We start from the raw sequence: 23,912 nt of genomic DNA, 5'->3' as shown, positions 1-23,912 counted from the left end.
AAGACTAGAAAGGCCAGTCTAGATGAAATAGGATAGGATCTGGGCCTGTATTTTTAATAAGTTCCCAAGTGATACTGATACCAATAAAAAATTGAGAACCATGGCTCTAAAATTTCATCTGTAAAACAACACTCAACAACCAAGAATAGGCAGAGCCAGATTAGTGAATCTCTGGGAAAACAATTACTACAATAATTACTACAAAGTCCCTCAAACGTCATACAAACTCTGTAAGTGGGGTGAAATAGGAAAGTAAACACCCACTAATGACACCTCAACCTTATTCTTTACATATGAGTTACCTTATAAAACAAATAGTTCAGGGGTTCAACCACAGGTAGAAGAAAACGGATCAGAGCATAAGGCTGGCACCCTCTAGAAGGCTAAGATGCTGGCAGAAAGGGGTTGGGGCAGGGAAAGCAGGAAAGAGGGTGGGAAGTGAGAACAAATAAGAGGAAGATAAAAGGAACGGAGGAAAAGAGGAGAAATAGAATAAATGAAGAAAGACAAACAAATTTTAAAAGGAGAGAATCAGAAGAGAGGAGAGAATTAGAAAGGATATAAGATGTGGAATAGTGATCCATTCAGCAGACATTTATTCAAGCTCCCAGTCTGTGTCAGGCAGTGTGGTGGGTACCAAAAAAATACCGGCAACCAAAACATGCTCTCTTCCTTGAAGCAGCATACACTCTATTGGGAAATGGCAGAGGAGGAAAGGGGATAAAAGGGAGGAGAGAAAAGAAAAATGGAAGAATGGGGAAGAGGGCAAGAGGTGAAAGTGGAATGAGGAATGGAGAACAGGAATGAATAAGGAGAAGACAAAAGATGTATGTATGCCATGGAATCACAGAGCATGTAACCTCCTTTTAACATCCGCTGGGTTAAACCTGTATTATTTCTATCTCTGGTTATAAATCATCAAGGAAGCACTGTACTGAGAAGACTACTTTCCATTAACCGTAGCTATTCTGCATTCCCATTTATATTTATACATTCATATTCTAAATTATACTTATACATTCATATGTGTGTTAATAACTTCATACTTTTTCATTCATTATATTACCTAGAGATTTTTTAAGTTTTTTTCGTGGGTTTCCTAATGACTCCAATATTTCACTTAATTGTAACGTGACCTCTGCCACCACCACAACGTCAATGTCTTCCATTTTATAGCAGTGAATTACTTCATTTATCTGCCACAGAAGATAAACCCACTAAAAAGAGAGAATATACAGTAAAATCAATTAAAAGTATATTATATTGTAGAGCCACTTTTTTAAAAAAAAACTTAGGGCTTCCTTAAAATCATCATCTTCAAAACATACAGAAATGTTAGACAGGTACACCCCCCTTATTAGTACATCTTAATTATAAATAATATAAAGATCAATGATCCTATCTATCTGTTTATATAAACTCATAAAGAAGATTCAGCTAAGCTTATAATCTGCATATCTATAGCCATAATAAAAAATTTATCATCTTCCTTTTTAAATATATCAATAAAGATTATAAGTATCCTCAAAGTTCTCATTCTTCCTTCAAAAAGTACCCGTTATGGTCACTATTAAAGTCCTCCAAAATAGTGAAGAGGAAGCAGGTGTTTCAGGCTCCATGCTAGGTGCCTTGCAGGCTTCATGCCTGTATCCCCAAAGCTTAGCACATCAAATTAGCCATCACACCTTGGGAGCTAAAATGAGGAAACAACATTGATGCACCCACATCATTACTTTTTCAGAGCACATGGTAAAACCATGCCCATGCACCCTATGTGCAACACATCCAATATGTTACTATTAAAATGTTTCCTCTTAAGTTTTGGGTTATGATATTCTCCTGCTCAACTTTCTCCTCTCCAGGAAAGAGCTCTTTGAAATAGTCTAAACATACTATTGTGGGGGGAAAAAAAACAAACCCAAAGCTCCTTCCTTATTTGTATTTTCTATTATTAACCTTCTTAGTGAGTTTAGCCACATTCATGTAACCTTAATGCACTATATTTATTCCTCCCTTAAAAACCTGAGGCACCTTCTCACACCCCAAAACTAAATTGCAGCAGAAGTATAGAGAATACACTTAAAAGAAAGGCTCACTCAGCACCATATTTAAAGAATGTTATGCAGGTAGATAAATGGAAATTTAGATTTGAAATGTGAATCAAACTTAAATCAGCAATAATAAAAACAAGTGCAAGGAAACAAAAATGAATACTTTATTAGTGCTGATTTTCTGGGTGAATTTTGCATAGTCATTTCTGGACATATTGATCCTCTGAATTCCTAATTTGCATTTCTGCCATAGGAACATTATCGTGTCCACAACGATTTCTTTATCAGGCTGAACATTCTGAAAACAAAAAAGGTAAAGTATATTGGTAAGAATAATAAGATATACATATAGCTATATAGCATTTAGCATTTAATGTGTGCCAGGAACCATTCTAGGAGCTTTATATACCTACCGCAATGGACTGAATGTTTGTGTCTACCCAAAATTCCTATGTTGAAATCTGAACTCCCAATGTGATGGGAGGTGGGGCCTTGAGGAGGGAATTAGACACGAATGTAAAGCCCTCAAGAGTGAGAACACTATCCTCATGAAAGGGAAACCAGAGTCCATCACTCTCCTTCTGCCAAGTGAAGATACAGCGCAAAGACAGCCACCTATGAACCCAGAAGCAAACTGTCACCAGGCACCAAATCTGCTGGTGCCTTGATCTTGGATTTCTAAGCCTCCAGAACTGTGAGAAGGAAATGTTCCAGGTTTAAGCCACCTAGTCTCTGTTATTTTTGTTATAGAGTCCCCATAACAAAAAGACTAAGACATATACCAGTTAATGCAATCCTCATGGCATCCCTATGAAGTGATTGATATTACTATCATCCCCACTTTCCAGAGGAGCAAACTGAAGCACAAGATTAAGTAGTTTTTCCCAAGATGAAATGAATAGAAAGTAGCAGAGCCAGGATTCAAACCCAAGCAGTGTAGCTCCACACTCTTTTTTTTTTTTTAATTTTTTAAATTTTTATTTATTTTTGAGAGACATAGAGAGACAGAGCATGAGTGGAGAAGGGGCAGAAAGAGGGGGAGACACAGAATCACCAGCAGGCTCCAGGCTCCAAGCTGTCAGCATGGGGCCTCACATGGGGCTCAAACTCATGAACCAAGAGATCATGACCTGAGCCAAAGTCAGTGACTTAACTGACTGAGCCAGAATCCCCAGAGTCCACACTCTTAACGAATGCTCTGGGCCACTTCTGCCTCTCTAAAAATAAAAGTTACAAACATTTTCAGGCACATTATGTAAGCCAATTAGTTCCAACCAAATTGGAAAATTTTACTACTACTTTTTTCTTAAATTTTCTGCAGTTAAAATAATAAAGAATGGGGAGTGGAATGAACTAGTAACAGGAGAGGGAGTGGGGATCTGGGAAAGGATACAAACAAGGAGGAAAGAGAGACATGAAGAAACAACAGAACATTACACTGGGTATCAACAGATGAACTACACTGACTATATCTCCTCTCAAATCAGTTATTTGGTTCTTTTCAAAAGAAAAATGGAATGCATTATATCTGAACTGGAAAGGTAATCAGTTCATAATTAAAATACACCAAATCTTGAACTCCTTTGGGGGCCACGCTAAGACTTAATTTGCATATGTAGTACCTTGTATGGGAATGTAACAGAGATCAATAAATGTCTGTTGAATTGAATGAACTAAGGCATACATGATTTTTTTATTTTTAAAAAAATTTTTTAACCTTTATTTATTTTTGAGAGAGAGAGAGACAGAGCATGATCAGAGGAGGAACAGAGAGAGGAGACCCAGAATCCGAAGCAGGTTCCAGGCTCTGAGCTGTCAGCACAGAACCTGACATGGGGCTTAGACTCACCAAGCACGAGATCATGACCTGAGCTAAAGTCGGACGCTTGACTGACTGAGCCACCCAGGTGCCCCAACATACATGATTTTTTTTAAAAGCTGGTAGTAAAAATTCCTTGCCCTTTTCAGCCTTGATTAGAATTTTTTGGTTTAACCCAAAAAATAGATAATCCAGTTAAGAAATGGGCAGAAGACATGAATAGACATTTTTTCCAAAGAAGACATACAAATGGCTAATAGACACATGAAAAGATGCTCAACATCACTCATCATCAGGGAAATACAAATCAAAAGTATGATGAGATATCACCTCACACCTGTCAGAATAGCTAAAATTAACAACACAGGAAACAACAGACATTGGCGAGGATGCAGAGAAACAGGAACCTTCTTACACTGTTGGCAGCAATGCAAACTGGTGCAGCCACTCCAGAAAACAGTATGGAGGTTTCTCAAAAAGTTAAGAAGGGGAAGGTGGGTGGCTCAGTCAGTTATGCGTCCGACTTCGGCTCAGGTCATGATCTCGTTGTTGGTGAGTCTGAGCCACACGTCAGGTTCTGTGCTGATGGCTCAGAGCCTGGAGCCTGCTTCAAATTCTGTGTGTGTCTCTCTCTCTCTGCCCCTGCCCTGCTTGCACTCTATCTCTGTCTCTCAAGAAGTGAATAAATGTTAAAAAATATGTATATATAAAAAAGTTAAAAATAGAAATACCCTACAACCCAGCAATTGCACTACTAAGTATTTACCCAAAGGAAACAAAAATGCTGCTATCGGCATGTCTGGGTGGCTCAGTCAATTAAGCGTCAGACTTGGCTCAGGTCATGATCTCATGGTTCATGAGTTTGAGCCCCACATCAGGCTCCATGCTGACAGCACAGAGCCTACTTGGGATTCTCTCTCTCCCTCTTTCTCTGCCTCTCTCTCTCTCTCTCTGTTGAAATAAATAAATAAACATGTAAAAAAAAAGAGTGGTGCAATAAAACCTTAGATTGCGAGTAACTTGTTCTGCGAGTGCTCCACAAGGTGAACAAACATTTCCAATAAATTTAAACTCGACAAAAGAACAATGTCTTGCAGTACGAGCAGTACATGATTCCATATATCACATAATCACAACTGAGCCAATGGTTCTAGAAATTCACTTTGCTACACAAATGCTTTGGATTACAAGCATGTTTCCAGAATGAATTATGTTCACAAACCAAGGTTTTACTGTATAAATATATACAATGAAATATTACTCGGGCATCAAAAAGAATGAAATCTTACTGTTTGCAACAATATGGATAGAGCTAGAATATTATGCTAAGCAAAATAAGTCAGTTAGAGAAAGACAAATACCATAGGATTTCACTCATATGTGGATTTTAAGAAACAAAACAGATGAACACAGGGGAAGAAGAAAAACAAAAGAGAGGGAGGCAAACCATAAGGGACTATTAGCTATAGAGAACAAACTGAGGGTTGCTAGAAGGAAGGTGGGTAGGGGATGGGCTAAATGCATGATGGGAATTAAGGAGGGCACTTGTGATGAGCATTGGGTGTTATATGCAAGTGCTGAAATCACTAAATTGTGATCCTGAAACCAATATTATACTATATGTTAACTAACTAGAACTTAAAAACTTAAAACAAACAAAAAAAGAATTTTGGTTTAGCTCTCCTACTATAATCATTATATTTACTATCAAATACAGTAAAACCTTGGATTGCGAGTAACTTGTTCTGTGAGTGTTCTGTAAGATGAGCAAACATTGCCAATAAATTTTAACTTGATAAACAAGTGATGTCTTGCAATATGAATAGTAAGCCATGCCAAACATCACAGGATCACAACTGAGCCAATGGATCCTCTCTCTCTCTCTCTCTCTCTCTCTCGCTTGCTACAGGATTGTGGGTGATTGTTTCCCATGCTTGGATGCTCAGTCTCAGGCCGTGGTGTTTTGCAGAAATCAGAAGTTGGAAGGTGCCCACAATTGGCACTAGTGTATTTTTTGTCACTTCACAGAACCTATGGACAGTCCTTTACTTTTCCATACAAGAGTAAGCTTAGGAATGCTTTGCTTCATTCTAGGTCAGGCTGCCTGCAGATATAGGCCCTTTCCTCTGCTACCTTATTGTCAGTTACACTAAGTACAGTACATCACAAGATTTTATTAATACTGTACTCTAATCAACATCCATGTGAGCGTATACAATGGCCCCCATGCAGAAAAAGATTCCATTGAGCCAAAAGGTAGCAATAATTCCATTAGTGAGAGTGGAAGTCGTCCTACACAATAACCCTCTTCTCTCTTGTATCCCTCACACCAGCCACGAAGGTTTGCAAAGGTAAGTGCATTGTTTATTTTTCTTTATATTTCATATTTTCATTATTATTTTGTATTATATTACAGTATTGTAATCATTTTTTGTTTTATTTTTTATTTTTTAAAATTTACATCCAAATTAGTTAGCATATAGTGCAACAATGATTTCAGGAGTAGATTCCTTAGTGCCTCTTCCCCATTTAGTCCATCCCCTTTCCTACAACCCCTCCAGAACCCTGAGTTTGTTCTCCGTATTTCTGAGTCTCTTCTGTTTTGTCCCCCCCCCCCGTTTTTATATTATTTTCGTTTCCTTTCCCTTATGTTCATCTGTTTTGTCTCTTAAAGTCCTCATATGAATGAAGTCATATGATATTTGTCTTTCTCTGACTAATTTCACTTAGCATAATACCCTCCAGTTCCATCCACGTAGTTGCAAATGGCAAGATTTCATTCTTTTTGATTCTGAGTAATACTCCATTGTATAGATATACCACACCTTCTTTATCCAGTCATCCATCGATGGACATTTGGGCTCTTTCCATGCCTTGGCTATTGTTGATAGTGCTGCTATAAACATGGGGGTGCATGTGTCCCTTCGAAACAGCACACCTGTATGCCGTGGATAAATGCCTACTAGTGCAATTGCTGAGTCACAGGGTAGTTCTATTTTTAGTTTTTTGAGGAACCTCCATATTGTTTTCCAGAGTGGCTGCACCAGCTTGCATTACCATTGTAATCATTTTTATATGAATATGTTGGGGTTGTGGAATGAATCATCTGAGTTTCCATTATTTCTTATGGGGAAATTCGCTTTGATATATAAGTGCTTTGGATGACAAGCATATTTCCAGAATGAATTATGCTCACAAACCAAGGTTTTACTGTACCTTTCTTTCAAAAATTAAATGTCTGTCACAAGTATTTAATAAACCCAGAAAAATGCAAAAGATAACAGGGGAACTTGTCAAGTTCCTCAGTGTAGTTGCACTTACCTGAATAAAAGATAATACAATGCTCTATCATTGTGGTTTTCAAACATTTTTTTATAACAGTAAAACCAAATTTTCAAATGAAATTCCATCTCAACACTGTATATAAAACTAATTTAAAAAGGTAGGATGTTACTAACCAGTGCTGAGCTCCTGAGGAACTTCAGCAAAGCCCTGAGGATCCCTGGAATTGAGTTTTAATACCAGTGTTCTTCCAGTTTTACTTAAGCATTCATACCCACAAATCATCATTTCTAAATACTGGCCATTGTGTGCAAAGTGACTCCAAATAACCAGGGTTTGTATTCATGGACTGGAAAGCCGTATTTCATTAAGAATGTTAACTCTAATTAAAACCACTACCTCACTTCCCTCATTATTAGAAACATAGTGAGTCTAGTAATTTTCCAAAAAGGAACAAAAGGACTTATTATCAAAAGAGACTTAAAATCACAAGTCACGGGCACCTGCGTGGCTCAGTTGATTAAGTGTCCAACTCTTGATCTTGGCTCAGGTGATGATCTCAAGGCTGGCAAGTTTGAGCCCTGTAAGTTTGAGTGCTGACAGCATGAAGCCTGCTTGGGATTCTCTCTCCTCCTCCTCTATCTGCCCCTCCCCTGCTTGCACACACTCTCTCTCTCAAAATAAATAAACAAACATTTTTTAAAAATCACAAGTCAGGCTTTAACTCAATCTCTTACTTAATGGTTAAACAACATAGAATTTTGGCAAGGTGCAATTCCTGTGATATTTTAGATCTGGCTTTCAATTAGGTATAATGGCCTCCTTCAACACTATTACAATCTATCCCAAAAAGCAATTTCACCTGGGGAGAGGCACAGACACAGGAGTACAAGGTTGCTGCCAAGTGGAAAATGTCTTCTGAATATCCATAAGTCTTACAAGTATCTAATTCATAAAGTAGAGAAAAATCAATTAAACATTTCAAGTAGAAAAGGCAGAAAAACACAGAAATTCTACAAAATGACATGAATGGTATCTGGGCAAATATCACGTCAATAAGACTCTTTAAATGCTTCTACATGAAAACTAATCTAAGTGGGCTTTAATGCAATTAAAATAGACTATTATCATTAATCTGCAATCTGTATGCCAACTACATCCAAAATAGAATTGAAAAGGCTTGTAATATTAAAACACGTGTAAAATATGGCAGTTGAAATAAAAATAACAGAATTATCTATTCAGAAACCACTAAAAAATATGTATATCATTACTTAGTACAAATTATTTATTGCAACTGAACAGCCATGAAACATAAAACATAAAAAAACAGATTAAATCATCCTCGTTGGTCTGAAAATAGAGGCTGCAGATTTGCAGTTCTATACACAATAACTTTTAAAATGTTGGAATGAAAAACTCCCCCTACTAAAAAAAGATAGAAGACCACCAAATCTTCCCTTGCCAAAGTGAACTGATGGCATATGACTTACTGCCCTGCTGGTCTCTCATTTACCAACAAGGTACCAGCTAAGTAGAGCCTTATTCATCTACTCAAAATCATCACACAGAATAAAAGCCAGCATCGTTAGAAGGCATAGGAGTCTGCAGCATCTGGCACCCGGCTATTTCTCTGACCTCATTTCCTACCACATTCTCAAATTCCACCAGCACCACCAGTGCACTCCAGCCATACACACCCCCTTGCCATTCCTTCAACAATTAACACACTCTTGCTTCAGGGCCTTTGCACCTCCTGTTTCCTCTGCTTTGAACATTCTTTCTTTCACTTCACCTATAAAGAGCACATTTTATCAGATAAAAATTTTAATTTTTCAAAAAGGCAAATAAATACTTACCATGAAAACCGATTTTTTTAACATAAATTTGAGCTGACTGTCCTTCTTTGTAGTTTTCCATGGGAAAGACCATACCTTTGTTTCTCTTTACATTGATTAAAGGTTCTATTGCAATTAGAAGAGTTAAATCCTTTTCTGCTTTCTTTGACTCTGGATCATCCTGCCTCTAAGAGAAGCAAATTCCACAATTAATAATTTAAAGGCATCTTAACAAAATAAAAACAAATTATTGGTTTTGTATATATCACCTGGAGAAAATCAATAAGCTGCCCAGCTGAAGATTCAAATAAACTCCATTCCTCATAAGTAAAAGCTAGTTTTACAAATTTCACAGCAGCATCTATAGAAATAACATTTTTTCCTTTCATAATAAGTTGCAGAAGAGATGTTTGTGGAAAATCAAGCATTCCATCTGCACCAGTATTTGACACTAGAAAAGGGAAGAGAGAGGTTTGAATGTCATTCATGCAAAGAAATATTTTCTAAATACTAACTATCAGACTGTCAGGCACTAGGGAAACAATGGAAAAGAAGAAAACACAATCCATGTCTTCACCGAGCTTACACTGTGGTGGGGAAACAAGAAATCTTAGCAGGGAAATAAATATAGAGTGCGATGGGGACAAATAAGAAAGGCACTGAACATGGGTTTGGGGTAGGAGAGTGGTCAAGGACAGCCACCCAAAGGAAGGAACATGGAATCTCAAAAACAGAGAATTAGCAAGAGTTTTAACTAGTCAACTAGGAAGTTAGATAGTACAAGTAGGGATACAGCATTAGAGTCATCTTTATATATCCATAGTAAACAACAGAATCAGCCATGGGCAATGTACAGCTTCCTAGGACAGGAGAATTAGGAACACCAACATGTAAGAGAAGGGCAGAGGGAGAAAAGGCTGCAAAGAAAAGTGTTTAGAAAGGAGTATCACACAGTAACAAACACTGCAGAGAGTAAAGGAAGAAAGTACTCAGAAGTGACCCTTGGACTGAACAAAAAGGAAGTTATCCATGACATTTTCAGTAGATAGCTGAGGACAGAGGGATGAAGGCTGTATAAGTAGGAAGGAAAGAATTGAGAACAGTGGAAACAGAGCATTTCTGACTATAATAAAAGGAAGAAATACAGGGAGGAAGCTGAAAGAGGACATGGGATAAAGGGGCAGTTTGGATAGATTAGGCTAAAAGACTTCAAAAAGGGGGCAGTTGGGTGATTTGGTCAGTTGGGCATCCGACTCTTGGTCTCAGCTCAGGTCATGATCTCGAGATCATGAGTTTGAGCCCCGCATCAGACTTTGCACTAACAGTGCAGAACCTGCTTGTGATTCTCTCTCTCCCTCTCTCTCTCTGCCCCTCCCTTGCTCACTCTCACTCTCTCTTTCTTTCAAAAAAAATAAACATTATAAATAAATAAATAAATAAATAAATAAATAAATAAATAAATAAACTTCAAATGGAAGAGAAGGAATATCCCTTCCATTTTAATGAGAGACAGTGGAAAAGATCGGTACAGGTAATAGTAAATTTTCAAGTTTGGGTGAAGAAACTCTCATCTGAGATCTTGTATTTTCCCCATGAAAAGGAGATGAGCCCAAACCGTGGACACTCACTGTCCTCAAATGGGCATACAGGTGCAGGTCCACACCCACGCACATATGTGCACACACACACACACACAGACACACTAAACTCACTTGAAAGTACACATGCTAAGGTCTAGGTTTTACCTCTCCTTCCAGGTAGACACTGTGGACGAGTCAGGTAACTGTTCCAAGGCAATAGAAGGTAAGTTCATGAAAAAATAAAGTTGAAAGCACAAAAACCTTGAAACAAAGACCACAAATGAAAACATCCTTTACCAGAGGAAACAGAAAAAAAGGATAAGAAGTGAACACTTAGTTTATTCTCTTAAGGAAATAAGATATTACTTTAGAAACATGAAGTAAGAATAAACTACTGTGAAAAAGAATCAAACAGGAACTAAGTATAAATTATTTTATTGTGAAAACCAAAAATTCAATAGATGAATGGAGTAGAATAGCAAGAACCAAAGAACAAATGAGTGACCAGGAAAGTCAGATTGAAGAACCTTCTCAGAAGGCAATAGAAAGGAGTAAAGAAATTAAAATAATAAAATAAGATATGGAGAGTGGATGTGATAACATCTGATGGTCCTATTAGGACCATCAGAGAATTTTTCAAAAGTAAACGTAAGGGGAAGGAACAAAGAAATAACATGAAAAATGAAAGAAAGATCTAAGACCTCAAAGTACTTGCTATATTACAAAACCCACCCCTTGGCCTAATATAACAAAATGTGAGAATATCACAGTAAAGAGGGCATTACAAAAGCTAAATCTATAAAACAACAGGATTTAAACTGAGAGACGTCTCAATACCATATGCAAGACTATGGAGAAATGTCTTTAAAATTCTAAAAGGAACCAACTTTGAAGCAAAATATTATATCCAGCTAAACTATTTCAAAGTTCTTAGAGTTTGTATTTGAGCAAAAAGAAATGAATTTAGAAACAAGTATTGAAAAATGGGAAGGATGAGGGAAAAGGTTTAATAGTATATTTATTGTCTTAAAAAGCATGGGGTGCCTGGGTGGCTCAGTCAGCTAGGTATCTGACTCTTGATTTCATCTCAGGTCATGATCTCACTGTTTGTGAGTTCAAGCCCCATATCTGGTCGTGCAGAGCCCGTTTGGGATTCTCTCCCTCTGTCTCTGCCCTCCCCTTCTCATGCACATGTGTTCTCTCTCTCTCTCTCTCTCTCTCTCTCTCTCAAAATAAATAAACAAACATTTAAAAAAAGAAGAATCCTCACCTCCACATTAGGTTTATTCCAAAAATATAGGGTGGATAAAAATTAGATAGGCAATCAATGTAATTTACCACACTAATAGAAATGAAATAGAAATCCATTCAATCAACTCAATAAATCCAGAAAAGGCTTCTGATGAATTTAAACAACTATTCAGGATTAAAGTCAAACAAACAAAACTCAGTAAACCAAGAATGAAAGAAACTTCCTTAATCTGAAAAAAGGCATCTAAAAAAATCCTTCAGCAAACATCAAACTAATGGTAAAATGTTGAAAGCTTTCCATGTGAGATCGTGAATGAGACAAGGATATCTGCTATCGCCATTTCCATTTCATGTTTTATTGGAGATCCTATCCAGTGCAATAAGTCAAGAAATGCAAGAAAAAAGAAATTAAAAGATTAAGAATTGGAAAGAAAGAATATAATTGTCATTATCCACAGATGATCATACACCCAAATAAATCCAAAAGAAAATCTAATAAATTATTTAAATTAGCAATTGAGTTTAGCAATATTGCTGAATTTAAGATTGATAAAAATTGGTTATCAGTTTCTTAAATGTGGAATACGATACTAAAATTTTTGTTTTTCAAGTTCTACCATAAAATGTCATTTTAACAAATTATTTACTTATTAAAAGTTCTTTTCCTGCCATAAACAGTTCTGAGACAACATCACGAACTTCTACTTCATCTGTAACAATAGGTCCAGTTTGTAGAGTACGCCTATTTGAATCAGAAAGAGCTTCTAAGACAGCCAGAAACCGGGATGCGGTGCTATCAAACATCTCATCCAACAACCGCTCTGTGACAGTACGTGGCCATGGCAACTGGAATAAAAACAAAACAAAACACACAGTCCTCTTCTTTAAAGTTCTAAAATGTTTAATATTACAAGCCAAGATAAGTAAGGCATGCTTCATTCGTGCTACAAGTGCTAAAGGAGAGAGTGGATGGCCTATGAATGAGACAGCTGCTTTTATGGTTTTCGTTTTTGAGGTGTCTCTCCAGATTCCATTAAAGTTTCTGTCATGCTGCCATTACATCAAAGACTGCTATTTCTTTATGTTTGTGTTTCCAAGGCAGCATTAAAAGGCTGTTTATTATTGTCTTTTTATTAGGGCAACATCAATCTCCATATGCCTTGTGTTACCTTAATTACAGCCTTTAGGAACTGATACTCAAACTTTGGTTGCCTAGGAATCTCTCAGGGGTGCTTTTTAGATTCACAGACCAAATCCTGAGATTCAGTGGGTCTAGGTGGAACACTTTTCATCAGCACTGCAGGAAATTCCAATGCCGAAGGTCCTTAAACCCAAATTAGAAACAATATTTTACAATATAAATAACAGGTCTCGTGGTAGTTAAATAAAGAAGAGTTGACCAGCTGTATACTAATAAGCTAATAACTGTTTGAGCCCTGTATGAATTCCCAGCCACTCTGCTTTGTATCATCCCAGAACAATTTCCCCTTCTGCCAATGGCTTGCTTCTATACTCCTCCAACAACTGATCTATTTTTTGTATTTAGATTACCAGTAAACAAGAGAGGTAACTCTGCTCAGCTTTTCTAGAATCCATGTCCAGTTAGAAGATACCCGTCATATTCCCCATGATTCCCCTGCTTCTCTCCTCTTTTGGGAGCAAAGTCAGAAAGGCAGAAAAACATAAACAGGGTTAAAGCTGCTTTGGACTATTTTTCCACAAACCAACTTCTCCACTCATTAGTTTCTATGCCTTTTCGATCCATAGGTCAACTGATATGTTAAAAACCTCAGTAAAACTTGAACTTCATGCCCTTGCCTCTCTTTATTTACAAACAGAGGTAAGGGTTTCCTCTAAGATTTTTATTGTAGATTAAAACAGAGCTTTTAAAAATTATACTTAAAAGCATAATAAACTTCCTAATAATTAGAAGTATTCAAAATAAAATGATAAAACCCAAAGATTATAGTTAAATTGTTTTTAGAAATATAGAAAAACTATCAAAAAGTGAAATAGATTATTTATCAGAGCTGTAGAAGAATACTAAGTAAACATTTTAAAATATAAATATTTAAAAAATCTATAACAAAGATTTAAGGCAATAAAAAAACAGTGGGTTGCCAAGCCTGACAAGCAAGATATTAATGTCTATAAAAGCAATGAAATCATTCAAATGTATTTTAAAAATTAAAATCTCTAGTAGATAAATGATCAAAAACTGTGGAAGATAATTCACAGAAAAAGGAAATAAAAAGAGTAATCACAAAAATATGGGAAAGGTGGATAACAGAAATAGTTAAAATAAGCCATTTTATAAAAACAGAATTATTTTAAAAATTAAGAATAATATCAAAATGATAACAGCTTGTGGTGAAATTGGTACATACAGGTTGTACCTTATGTACCTATTTCAGAAATCAATTTGGGAATATATATCAAAAGAAATAAAGATGCTTGTATCCTTTGATTCAAATCCTACACCTTGAATTTTGTCCACAGGAAATAAAAGAAAAAAATAACATACTTGAAGATGTTGATTACTTCAATATCGATAATAACAAAGAACTGGAAACAACTAAAATTTTAAATAGTAATAAAAAAATTTGACAAATTATGGTACAAAACTGCATCAAGTATATTATGCCATCTTTAAAAACATCAGGATGGTTGAGAAACTAAATGGTAAGATCCAGATTGTCTGTTCCACTTCTAAATACTATGATTTCTATGACATCTACTCCATTAGATGTATTATGCTAATTCTCCAACATAACACACTTAGCCCAGTCAAGCTTAATTTCTGTCCCCCAATAAACGTTGTTTGCTCTTGTTTCCAAGCTATGATCATGCTCTGGTCCTTAACTTAGAATGTTTTCTTCTCTTCTTCCTGTCCAGTCAAATCCTGCTCTTTACTCCAAGGCCATTCAAAAAGACAGACCTGTGACATTGCTTTTCTATATTTTCCCATACTTGTAACCACAGTAGGCATTTGGTACATTCTGTTAAATGAATGAATGAAAAAATAACTAATAGCTAATACTCCTGAGGATCTATTACATGCTAGAAACATTCTAAGGGCTTTACATGTAATTCATTTAATCTCTATCATTATTTCCTTCTTAATACTTATCACAAGCAATAATTACTATACTTATTTATTATGTAATTTCTCTGTAAGAATGTAACTTCTACCTACCTTGTACATACAGCAGGTACTTTAAAAATATTTATTGAATGAATCCCAAACAATCACTAGGAGTATGGATTAATGGTGCTTGAAAGGAATCCTTTAAAGTCAAAATGATTGGGGTGTCTGGGTGGCTCAGTCGGTTAAGCATCCGACTCTTGATTTCGGCTCGGGTCATGATCCCAGGGTTGTGGGATCAAGCCCGTTCAGCATGAAGCCTGCTTAAGATTCTCTCTCTCTCTCTCTCTCTCTCTCTCTCCCTCTGCCTCCTCTGTCCCTCTCTCCCACCCATACTCTCTCTCTCTCTCTCTCTCTCTCTAAAAGAACACAAAGCAAAACAAAACAAAAAAACAAAAATGATTAAGTGTGAGTTCACAATGGACTTACAAATTCAAAGAAATGTTTTATAAAACAGATTTAATGCATATTGAAATTAATTTCTTTTATAGGCATATAATAAAACTATTTCATATATATAGAACAGAACATTCTGCAAAATATGTCAAGTACTGCAAATACTGATGACTTTTTAAAAAGGATATATTGACTATTCCCTATGGAAACTGCCAACTAAACATTACAACTTTTTTTCTAAAAAGATATACTACCAGACCTTTCCATAAAATAATCATCTTAAAGGAAACCAGAAATAGATGTGTTTTTAATGTAATGTTATACAGAATTTTAAACATTTTTCTTTGAAAATATATTTAATTTTTATACCAGGATGATTATAAAGCATAATATTATGCTAATTAACGACAATCTTATGGCTTTGGATACTTGAATTTGGTTTGCTCAGAAAAAGAAAAGTTGCTAGTCAGAAAAAAAAACAAAACACTACCCCGTGCTCTCTTACAAATGCTACCGAGCGTCACTACTCAACAATACCAGATGTAGGCGGTTCCACAGCCCATCCAAGGAATTAGCTATAATTTGGAAGTCACCACCTGCACAAATTATACACCATTGGTCGGTAAGGGACACGATTTTAAAAGGATGTATGAAATGTACTTCTGGGCTCAGTAGTCAACATATCATAGTCACACTAGAAAGCTACCATGCCCAAATAATAATTGTATTTAGATATTATGAGATCTTAATTAGATATTAAGAGAAAAAATAAATAAATAATTGCTCCTAAATGTTATAAGAAGAAATGAGTTAAGAGAGCAGCAGTTATTGGAGTAGTGAGAAAGCACTGAACCAGAGACCTGGGGTCTGCTTCCAGTGCTGCCACTAGCTTCCTCTGTGACCTTGAGGCCATAATTTAAATACTCTGGGATTTATTTTCCCATATGTAATAGGAAAGGACTGAATCAGATGATTTCTTAAGTTCTTCTCAGGTTCTGAGAGTCTACCACTCTCCTGTCAGAAACTGCTCATCTTCCCCCTCACTTTCATTTTCAGTCCCTACAAAGAAGTTCACAGAAGAATTTACAGCTATCTACAACAGCTTCAAAGAAAAAAAAAAAAAAGAACTGAGCCTTAAGAGATAGTGAGATTCAGAAAAGCAAGGGCAAGACAGTGGGAGAAGGAAATGGCAGGAGGGAGAAAGGGCAGAGGGCCCCAAAAGGCAGAACTGTGTCCCAGTCTCCATCCCCAACAGCCCTAGCACTGCTGGTCAAACACACTTGTGGCCAGGAAAGCCATGTGATAAGTTTGAACATGTGAGTAGAGACTGCTGTCCCTTCCATGCTGGGCATTATTGCCTGTACAAGATTCTCCAGAGCTTTCTCATATCCCCCATGGCAGAATGACCAGCAATTTTTGAAATGAGGGCTTCTGCTCAATTTGGCCCTGAGTGGCAGTCATGAGCACAGCCCCCTGATAACTATAATAAGTATGATGCCAGTGGGAAATAAACAGTTATTGTAAGTCACTGAGATATGGGGGTTGTTTATTGCTATGGTGTAGCCTAGCTCATAAACAGTCCCAAAGGTCCCTCCACCTTCTCGCCAACCTCAGAGGCCCCTAAGCCAACAACAAGGAATCAAAGACAAAGGTCACTGTGGCACCACTCAAAGTGTGTACATTTGAACCTTTCCCAGGCTCTTCTGCCTCTTGCCCTTTAAAGTTGCAAAAGTGGGATTGTGTGAAGGCACAAAAGCTTTAAGAAAGCTATGAAGTGAGGCCATGCCCACAGTGGGAAGGCTTTCTTCTATTTGCCACTGGTGCAGGGAACAGGGTGCAGGATTTAATACTGAGTGACCAGACCTAAAAGATAGAGGGTTAACACAAATACACTGCAAAAAGAGTCTGAACAAGAGAAGACGTTCTTAGACTTACAGTTTGAGCTTCCCTTAGGTTCACTCTTATCTTTGGTCTAAACAAACCTTTGTGTTTCCTTCTAGATTCAAATACTCCTCTTTTGAAGATCATCACTGCCATCTATCTCAAAAAGAAGAATTAAATATGAGGTAACAATGGGATGCACTTCTCAACCACTAATATTATGTACTTAATCAACTGTATAGTGCAGTCAATTTCTTTTATTTCATGAAATGTTTATACCTTTATGGTGGCCTCTCTATAGTATCTTCTGGATTCTTCCTGCGATTGTGAGGAACTCATTAATTCCAGTTGCCTTAACTCATCAATTTTAGCTAAAGCACGCCGAGCAAATGCCTATACGTGATTAAAAAAATTAATCCATAATAAGTGAGAGTATAGTGATCAAAAATGCATCAAGACCGTATGTTTTAGTCTCCCAGATATTTGAGTTAATTGGTGAATTAAACTCTGTTGATGCTAACTCCTTACAACACTGTAAGTATATCATCAATCATTTCCTACAAGCATCCCCAAATTCTGCAGGTCTAAAGTCAATAAACTGTCAGATATGCTAACTTTATGAATCAAGAAAATCAAAAAAATAAGGAAAGCCAAATTCTGTAGCTTCATATAGATTATCACTTTTCTGTCATTGCATACACACATGCACACACACACACACACACACACACATAAACACACGCCCCTCCTCAGTGCTCTACCCTAAATCTTAACCTTACTAAAGCATGCTGTATTATGTATTCAACTATTCACTTTGTCCACTAAATTGTGAGGCCCTTTAAGGATCTTATTTATTTTTGTATCTCTGGTAGCCAGCATGTAGGAAGTATTTATTAATATCTGAGGGAAAAAAGGAAGGAAGGAAGGAAGGAAGGAAGGAAGGAAGGAAGGAAGGAAGCCTGCTTATTTAATCAGATCACCATTATTATAATTCTCTAGAGATAGTAACAAAACAGGTCAATTTATGTAATTTATTTTACCATTTCTTTGAAATACGTTATCTATAATTTAAAATTTTTTCCTGAAGACACTTCCAGACATAATAACATACATGAACAGTTAAATTTTCCAATAAGGAAGAATTCCAATAGGAATCAAACAGTCAAAACTATGTATATGTTCCATTCGCCGACAATTCTAATAGCTACAGAAATATGCCACCCCTAGTACACTATAACTAACTGTACATGTATGGTGAGTAGTTTCTAGAACGCATCCTGGGCTAGAAAATGTCTCCCACAAGGGTTATACTAGGCTATTCAGGATGGGCCACTATCATCCAATCCCTCAGAATTAGTTTGGGCAGGAAAAAACAAATGTAAAGGAGCCATTAACTGGCCAGATGATTGTCAACAGGATACGAAAAAAGATTTGTATAACCGTAAAGCTCTGTCCTGCTCAGACTTCCAGCCAAGAGGTTAAGTGAAGGCTGAAATCCTTTGCACTCACCAGACCATATACACTGGTGCAGGGATGTGCTGGCCTACGGGAAGGGGTGCCTACTTCTAATTCTCACCAAGCCCTCATCCACTGACAAGCTAAGTACCATGTACTGTAGAAAAGGGTGCTTTTCATTTACACAGAGGTACCACATAGGCTAATAGAAACCCCTAAAAGTTAAGTTACATTTCAAGTATTCGGTCTAAAAGATATACAGGAAAAGAAGAAAAACAAAAAAAAGGGGGGGGTGTATTAAATGGCATCTGGAAGCAGAGAAAAGCAAGACAAATGGATTGCAGGGGGCATAGAATGCAAAACTAAATAGGGAAGAAGAGTGACTTGTGTGAAAGAATTCAACGGGGAAGGAAAGATATCAGAAATCATATTCAGAAAAGGGTCCAAGGAGGTGGAAGTGAACAAAGAGCAAAGGAGAGAGCAGAATGTAGAGCAAGAGATCAATAGAACGGGGAAGCCAAGCACATTTCTGCAGGTACACCCTGGGACTTCCGTCTTTGCTCCACTGCAATTCTTCAGGTTTTGTCTGTCTGTGCTTGTGTTGCTGGGCATCTGAACAAGAAAATGCTAATGACTTGTAATTTTCGATACTGGGATGCTGAGAATGACAAGTGGCCTACCTCTGCATGAACGCCAGCTTGGCAGTCATAATAGCACTGGCAGACGGCAGTGTAAAGAGTAGCCCGCCACGTCAGGTACCTGACAGACAGGAGCGGGACCGAGAACTCCATACACATACTGGCCCACAGGAGGTATTCCAAGGCCTGAGGAAGAAAGAGCACACTCAAGTAAATTTTCATTTTAAGCTAATAATGATGATTTGTATCTAATATAATCAGATTATAAGTTGTGAGCACAAGTTGCTGACTACTTAGACCAAAAATACCATAAATAGTGAGTCAAGAAAAAACAAGCATTTAAAAAGAAAATAATTTAAAGAATTCAAAATCTCAAGTGAGTCATTTTAGAATATCTTCCTTCTTAGCTACTAAAGTCCTATGAAGCCAGCTTGTTTTTATCTATATTTATCAAGTGTCAATAGCAGTCTAGGAGCTAATTCTAACAATGCAATTGTTATTACCTGGCCTGGAACCAATGCATGTTTCTGAAAATCAGCTAGTATAGCAGGGTAGGGGAGATGGAAAAGGCTTCCTCTCCAGCGCCTGTGATACTTAGTAGAAACAGTCCAATATTGGAGTCAAATAGACCTGGGCTTCCATCCTAATTTTATCACCTAGTATCTGTGTCATTTTACCTCTCCAGACCTCATTTTTTTTTTTCATCTGAAAATAGGTATTTTAGCACATGGTAGCAGTGCTGTTATGGAGAAGGAGACAATGCACATGACATTCTAGGATGCTATTTGGCACACTGTAAGCACCCCATAAATGGTGCCTATTACCAGGTACAACTTGAAACAAAATGGTGGGGAAAGATCATCATGGTCATTGGCCTGTTGTAGGAATATATGCTTCCCCTCAACCACTGGTAATTCTTTTTATTCTTTATGTCCCTTTTTGGACATACTCCTCCTACAAACTCTATACCAGGAAACACTACTTGACTATACGTATCCTGCAGTTAAAAATTTTCAATCTTTTTCTTTCTTCAAAACTATTCCAAAAGCTCAAAAGTTAATGTGATTATATTACCTTTCACTTGATTGAATATAAAGAATTTCATCTATGTTCCTCATGTAAATGTAAAAAACGTTACTGAGATGAAAATAAGAATCTGAGCCAAAAATCTCAGAATATAAAATTCTAAATTGTATCCATGGAAATATTGACCTTGACCAAGCAAGTCCTCACATGTCTCCCTAGACTATGAGGATACTTCCTCACTTGTCTCCCTGTCTTCGGTCTCACTCAACCCTTGTTCTTCTCATATGCCCCCTTCCTTATATATTTTATATAATATATCCACCAAAATTACCTTTCTTTTTTTTAACTTTTATTTATTTAAGTAATTTCTGCACCCAATGTGGGACTCGAACCCATGACCCCGAGATCAAGAGTCACATGTTCTTCCAACTAAGCCAACCAGGTGGCCCCAATATTAGCTTTCTAAAATGCAAACTGGGCTGTCTAATTGTGTTTAGAATACTCCCATGGCTCCCTATTGCCTATACAGTGAAGTACAACCCTATCTAGGGCACACACACACACACCATTCATTACCTAGTCCCTGCCTTCTCCTCCCTCCATTACTCTTGATCCTACGTCATATCCTTAAAGCTACTCCAAAATGCTTTCCATTCCACAAAACATCTTAGTGGCCCAAATACACATGTCTTTGCTTACCCTGTTCTCTCCTTCACCCACCCCATATGACCAAGCTGAAACACTACCTCCTTGGACAATTTATTTAAACTCCATGTGTCAAGGTTCTTCATCTGCAAGATAGGTATAATGACTATCTTATAGGATTGTTTGAGGATTAATTGAGTTAATAGAGGCTAAATGCTTGGAACACATTACACACATTAAGTGTTCACTCTGGTGACCACAGTGAAGAGAAAGTGGAGCAGGAGAGGGTGGAGGAACAAGATAAGGAGGGGAAAGAGAACAGTTGTTGAAGACTCTCCCAATGTCCCTAGAGAGAAATGAATATTGCCTTATTTCCATCTATACCATAATTGCATTATGGGTGTGCATAATACATATATACATATATACATATATACATATATACATATATACATAATACATATATACATATATATACACGTATATATATAATTTATGTAAATGTTTATGTACATATATATTTTACATTTAGTTGCACTAATATGCTCACACGTGTGTGATTCCAAAACTAGACTGTAATCTCTTTGAAAATAGGAATAGCACCATTATTAGATATCACCAGCATCTAGAAGAGTACCAGGTACATAGCAGATATTCCCAAGTGCTAGTAAATGAATTCAATGAACAGCCTTAAAGTCAGCAGAACCAACTGCAGGAGACTAACAAGTATTCAAGATTCTCAAGAAAATGATGATAATAAATGTGAACAATGGAATAAAGTCCTTCTTCCAATAACAAATTCGGCCTTCAATAATTGAGGAAGTAATTAAGGAAAAATATGTCTATAAAAGTCAAACCCACCTTGAAAAGGCAAATCATCAAAATGATCCAGGAGCTTCATATGTATAAAGCAAACCCACCAGACTGACGTAGTATTTAATAATACAAATAGATAAAACACTGATAACATTCAGACCCTATTTCCATCTCTGGAGCTGTCAAAGGCAGTATATACAACACATGTGCAAGCATCTTAGTGTTCTCATCTAAGAGAAAGAAATCTGAAAGTCCAGAATTCTCCCCTGCCTAGTCAGTTCTGATTCCAGAGGAAAAGAGAGTGCTGGAAGTAGATCAGAGTTTGACACAGAATCGTAATAGTCTTGGTTATCCACTAAGCTCATCCCACTGGAGTGTAAATTCACTTAGGAAACGGACCTTGTTGGTCTTGTTCACCACCATATCCCCATCTCCTAAAACTACCTGGCATGTAATAGTAAATATTACATAAATATTTGTTGACTGATCATCATTAAAAAGTTTCAGTTAATGGTGCCAAATATGGAATTATGCCAAGTATTCATAGAATCAAAGGGCCCAAAGCCTATCCAATTTCATGCCCACCAACATCACTGGCACCACCACCTGATGTCCTATACCTTCCCTGCCCCAGAGTTCTCACCTCTAGTAACAAAGAATGTGCCACATGGTATCAGAAGACAATTCTAAATATGAAAAGTGCTTCATTAATGAAATGAACCATCCTGATATACCTTCAGGGCCTCGGTCCTAGTTACACCTTCTGGAATAGCACAATACCACCCCAAACTCACTTCCAAGTTACAGCCTTCCAAGACCTGAAAAACACCTATGCTTCCTGTCTTCTCTCCCAGCTCTCTCTCCAGGATAAACATTCCTGGGCGCTTTTATATATCCCAGACCTGCTCTTCCCTTCTCCATCATGGTTAGTCTCCTGTGGCTTTGCTCCAGGTTGCCAATGTCCTTTAGAGTGATGACTTCTCCACAGTTAAATGAAACTTTTGGTCCCTGTTTCTGGACACTACGCCTCTACTAAGTGGGTCCGGGGTTGCTTTATTGCTGCTTTTGCTGCTGTTGTTGTTTGCTAACCTTGCTGAACTGTGAACTGATGTGGAATTAACAGTCATCAAAACTGGAGTTTTCTCACATCTGTAGCACAAAAATCTCATTGTGGATTTTTGCATTTGGACTGTTGCAATTTGGGGAGTATGAGATTAAACCATGTATAAATTTTCCTCTTTTAAACTCACATGTCTTTTCAAAACCCCGTTGGGATTCCTGATATTAGAAATTTCACATTTCAAAATAAAAATAGCTTCAGTCACTAATTGCTCACATTATATTTGAGTTCATATTCAGACTTAGAATAAAACACCCTAATCACATATTTTAGTGCCCCAAGGGACCTTAAAAGTGACCTAATCTAACTCCAAGATGCTAAACTGCTTGTAAGCAACAGAGCTGAGACTAGAATTCAGGTCTTTAGACTTACAAGCACAGCAGCGTTCCTTCCACCACATCGGGGCAGCCTTGACAAGGGGGGAGTTCTGAAAATCCATCATTCCACTTGGGGTTCTGGAAAACTGTCATTCAGGTTTAAAGATGAAGAGCCATTTCAAAAAAACTTTTAAAAAACCACAAATCTTGATTTGTAGCTTTTTTTCTTGCTCTCAAAAGCTAGGAAGAACTATTTCTATTAATTTAAAAAAGAATGATTTCAGTAGAACCGCTTTCTTCATAAGGGAAAAATATTTTTGAAAAACGCAGTGAGAAGAGCCCAGCAAGAGCATGGTTCAGAGGTTGGGCAGGAAACACACACACAATTAGTCAGCTCAGCCACAGGACGGCACTGCAGCATCATTTATACCAGCGCGAATCATTGGAGGAAGACAACACCTGGAGGCATTTCAAAGTTTGGGTTTGAAGTTTATGTAATGGCACATGGAATGATTTGACAATAATTGTTCAAGCCGCAGATTTTACTAAACTATTTCAATTTTATAGTAAAATGAAACAGATATCAACTGTAAGGATGAATATATATTCTACTGTATTCTTTAATGTTTGCTGAGTACTGTACTACAATTTT

The 23,912-nt window shown here is 37.1% G+C and overlaps 1 protein-coding gene across 4 annotated transcripts in view; it reads right to left on the bottom strand.

Annotated features, from left to right (window-relative positions):
- The window catches only part of CFAP54 (cilia and flagella associated protein 54), a 295,558-nt gene that overhangs the window by 248,864 nt on the left and 22,782 nt on the right, over positions 1–23,912 (bottom strand). For all 4 annotated transcript variants that reach the window (XM_042992952.1, XM_042992954.1, XM_015539090.2 and 1 more), the window contains 9 exons: positions 19,379–19,522; positions 17,523–17,636; positions 17,298–17,399; positions 12,469–12,667; positions 9,260–9,441; positions 9,012–9,177; positions 8,015–8,097; positions 2,215–2,349; positions 1,067–1,217 (listed from right to left, as the gene is read on the bottom strand). In XM_042992952.1, coding sequence (XP_042848886.1) covers positions 1,067–1,217; positions 2,215–2,349; positions 8,015–8,097; positions 9,012–9,177; positions 9,260–9,441; positions 12,469–12,667; positions 17,298–17,399; positions 17,523–17,636; positions 19,379–19,522 — 1,276 coding nt within the window. The remainder of the gene's footprint in view (positions 1–1,066; positions 1,218–2,214; positions 2,350–8,014; positions 8,098–9,011; positions 9,178–9,259; positions 9,442–12,468; positions 12,668–17,297; positions 17,400–17,522; positions 17,637–19,378; positions 19,523–23,912) is intronic.

The sequence above is a fragment of the Panthera tigris genome, chromosome B4 (genome assembly GCF_018350195.1).
Source record: "Panthera tigris isolate Pti1 chromosome B4, P.tigris_Pti1_mat1.1, whole genome shotgun sequence".
Lineage (NCBI taxonomy): Eukaryota > Metazoa > Chordata > Mammalia > Carnivora > Felidae > Panthera > Panthera tigris.
The sequence above is the reverse complement of the archived record's forward strand: the minus strand, read 5'-3'. Positions and strand labels throughout refer to the sequence as shown.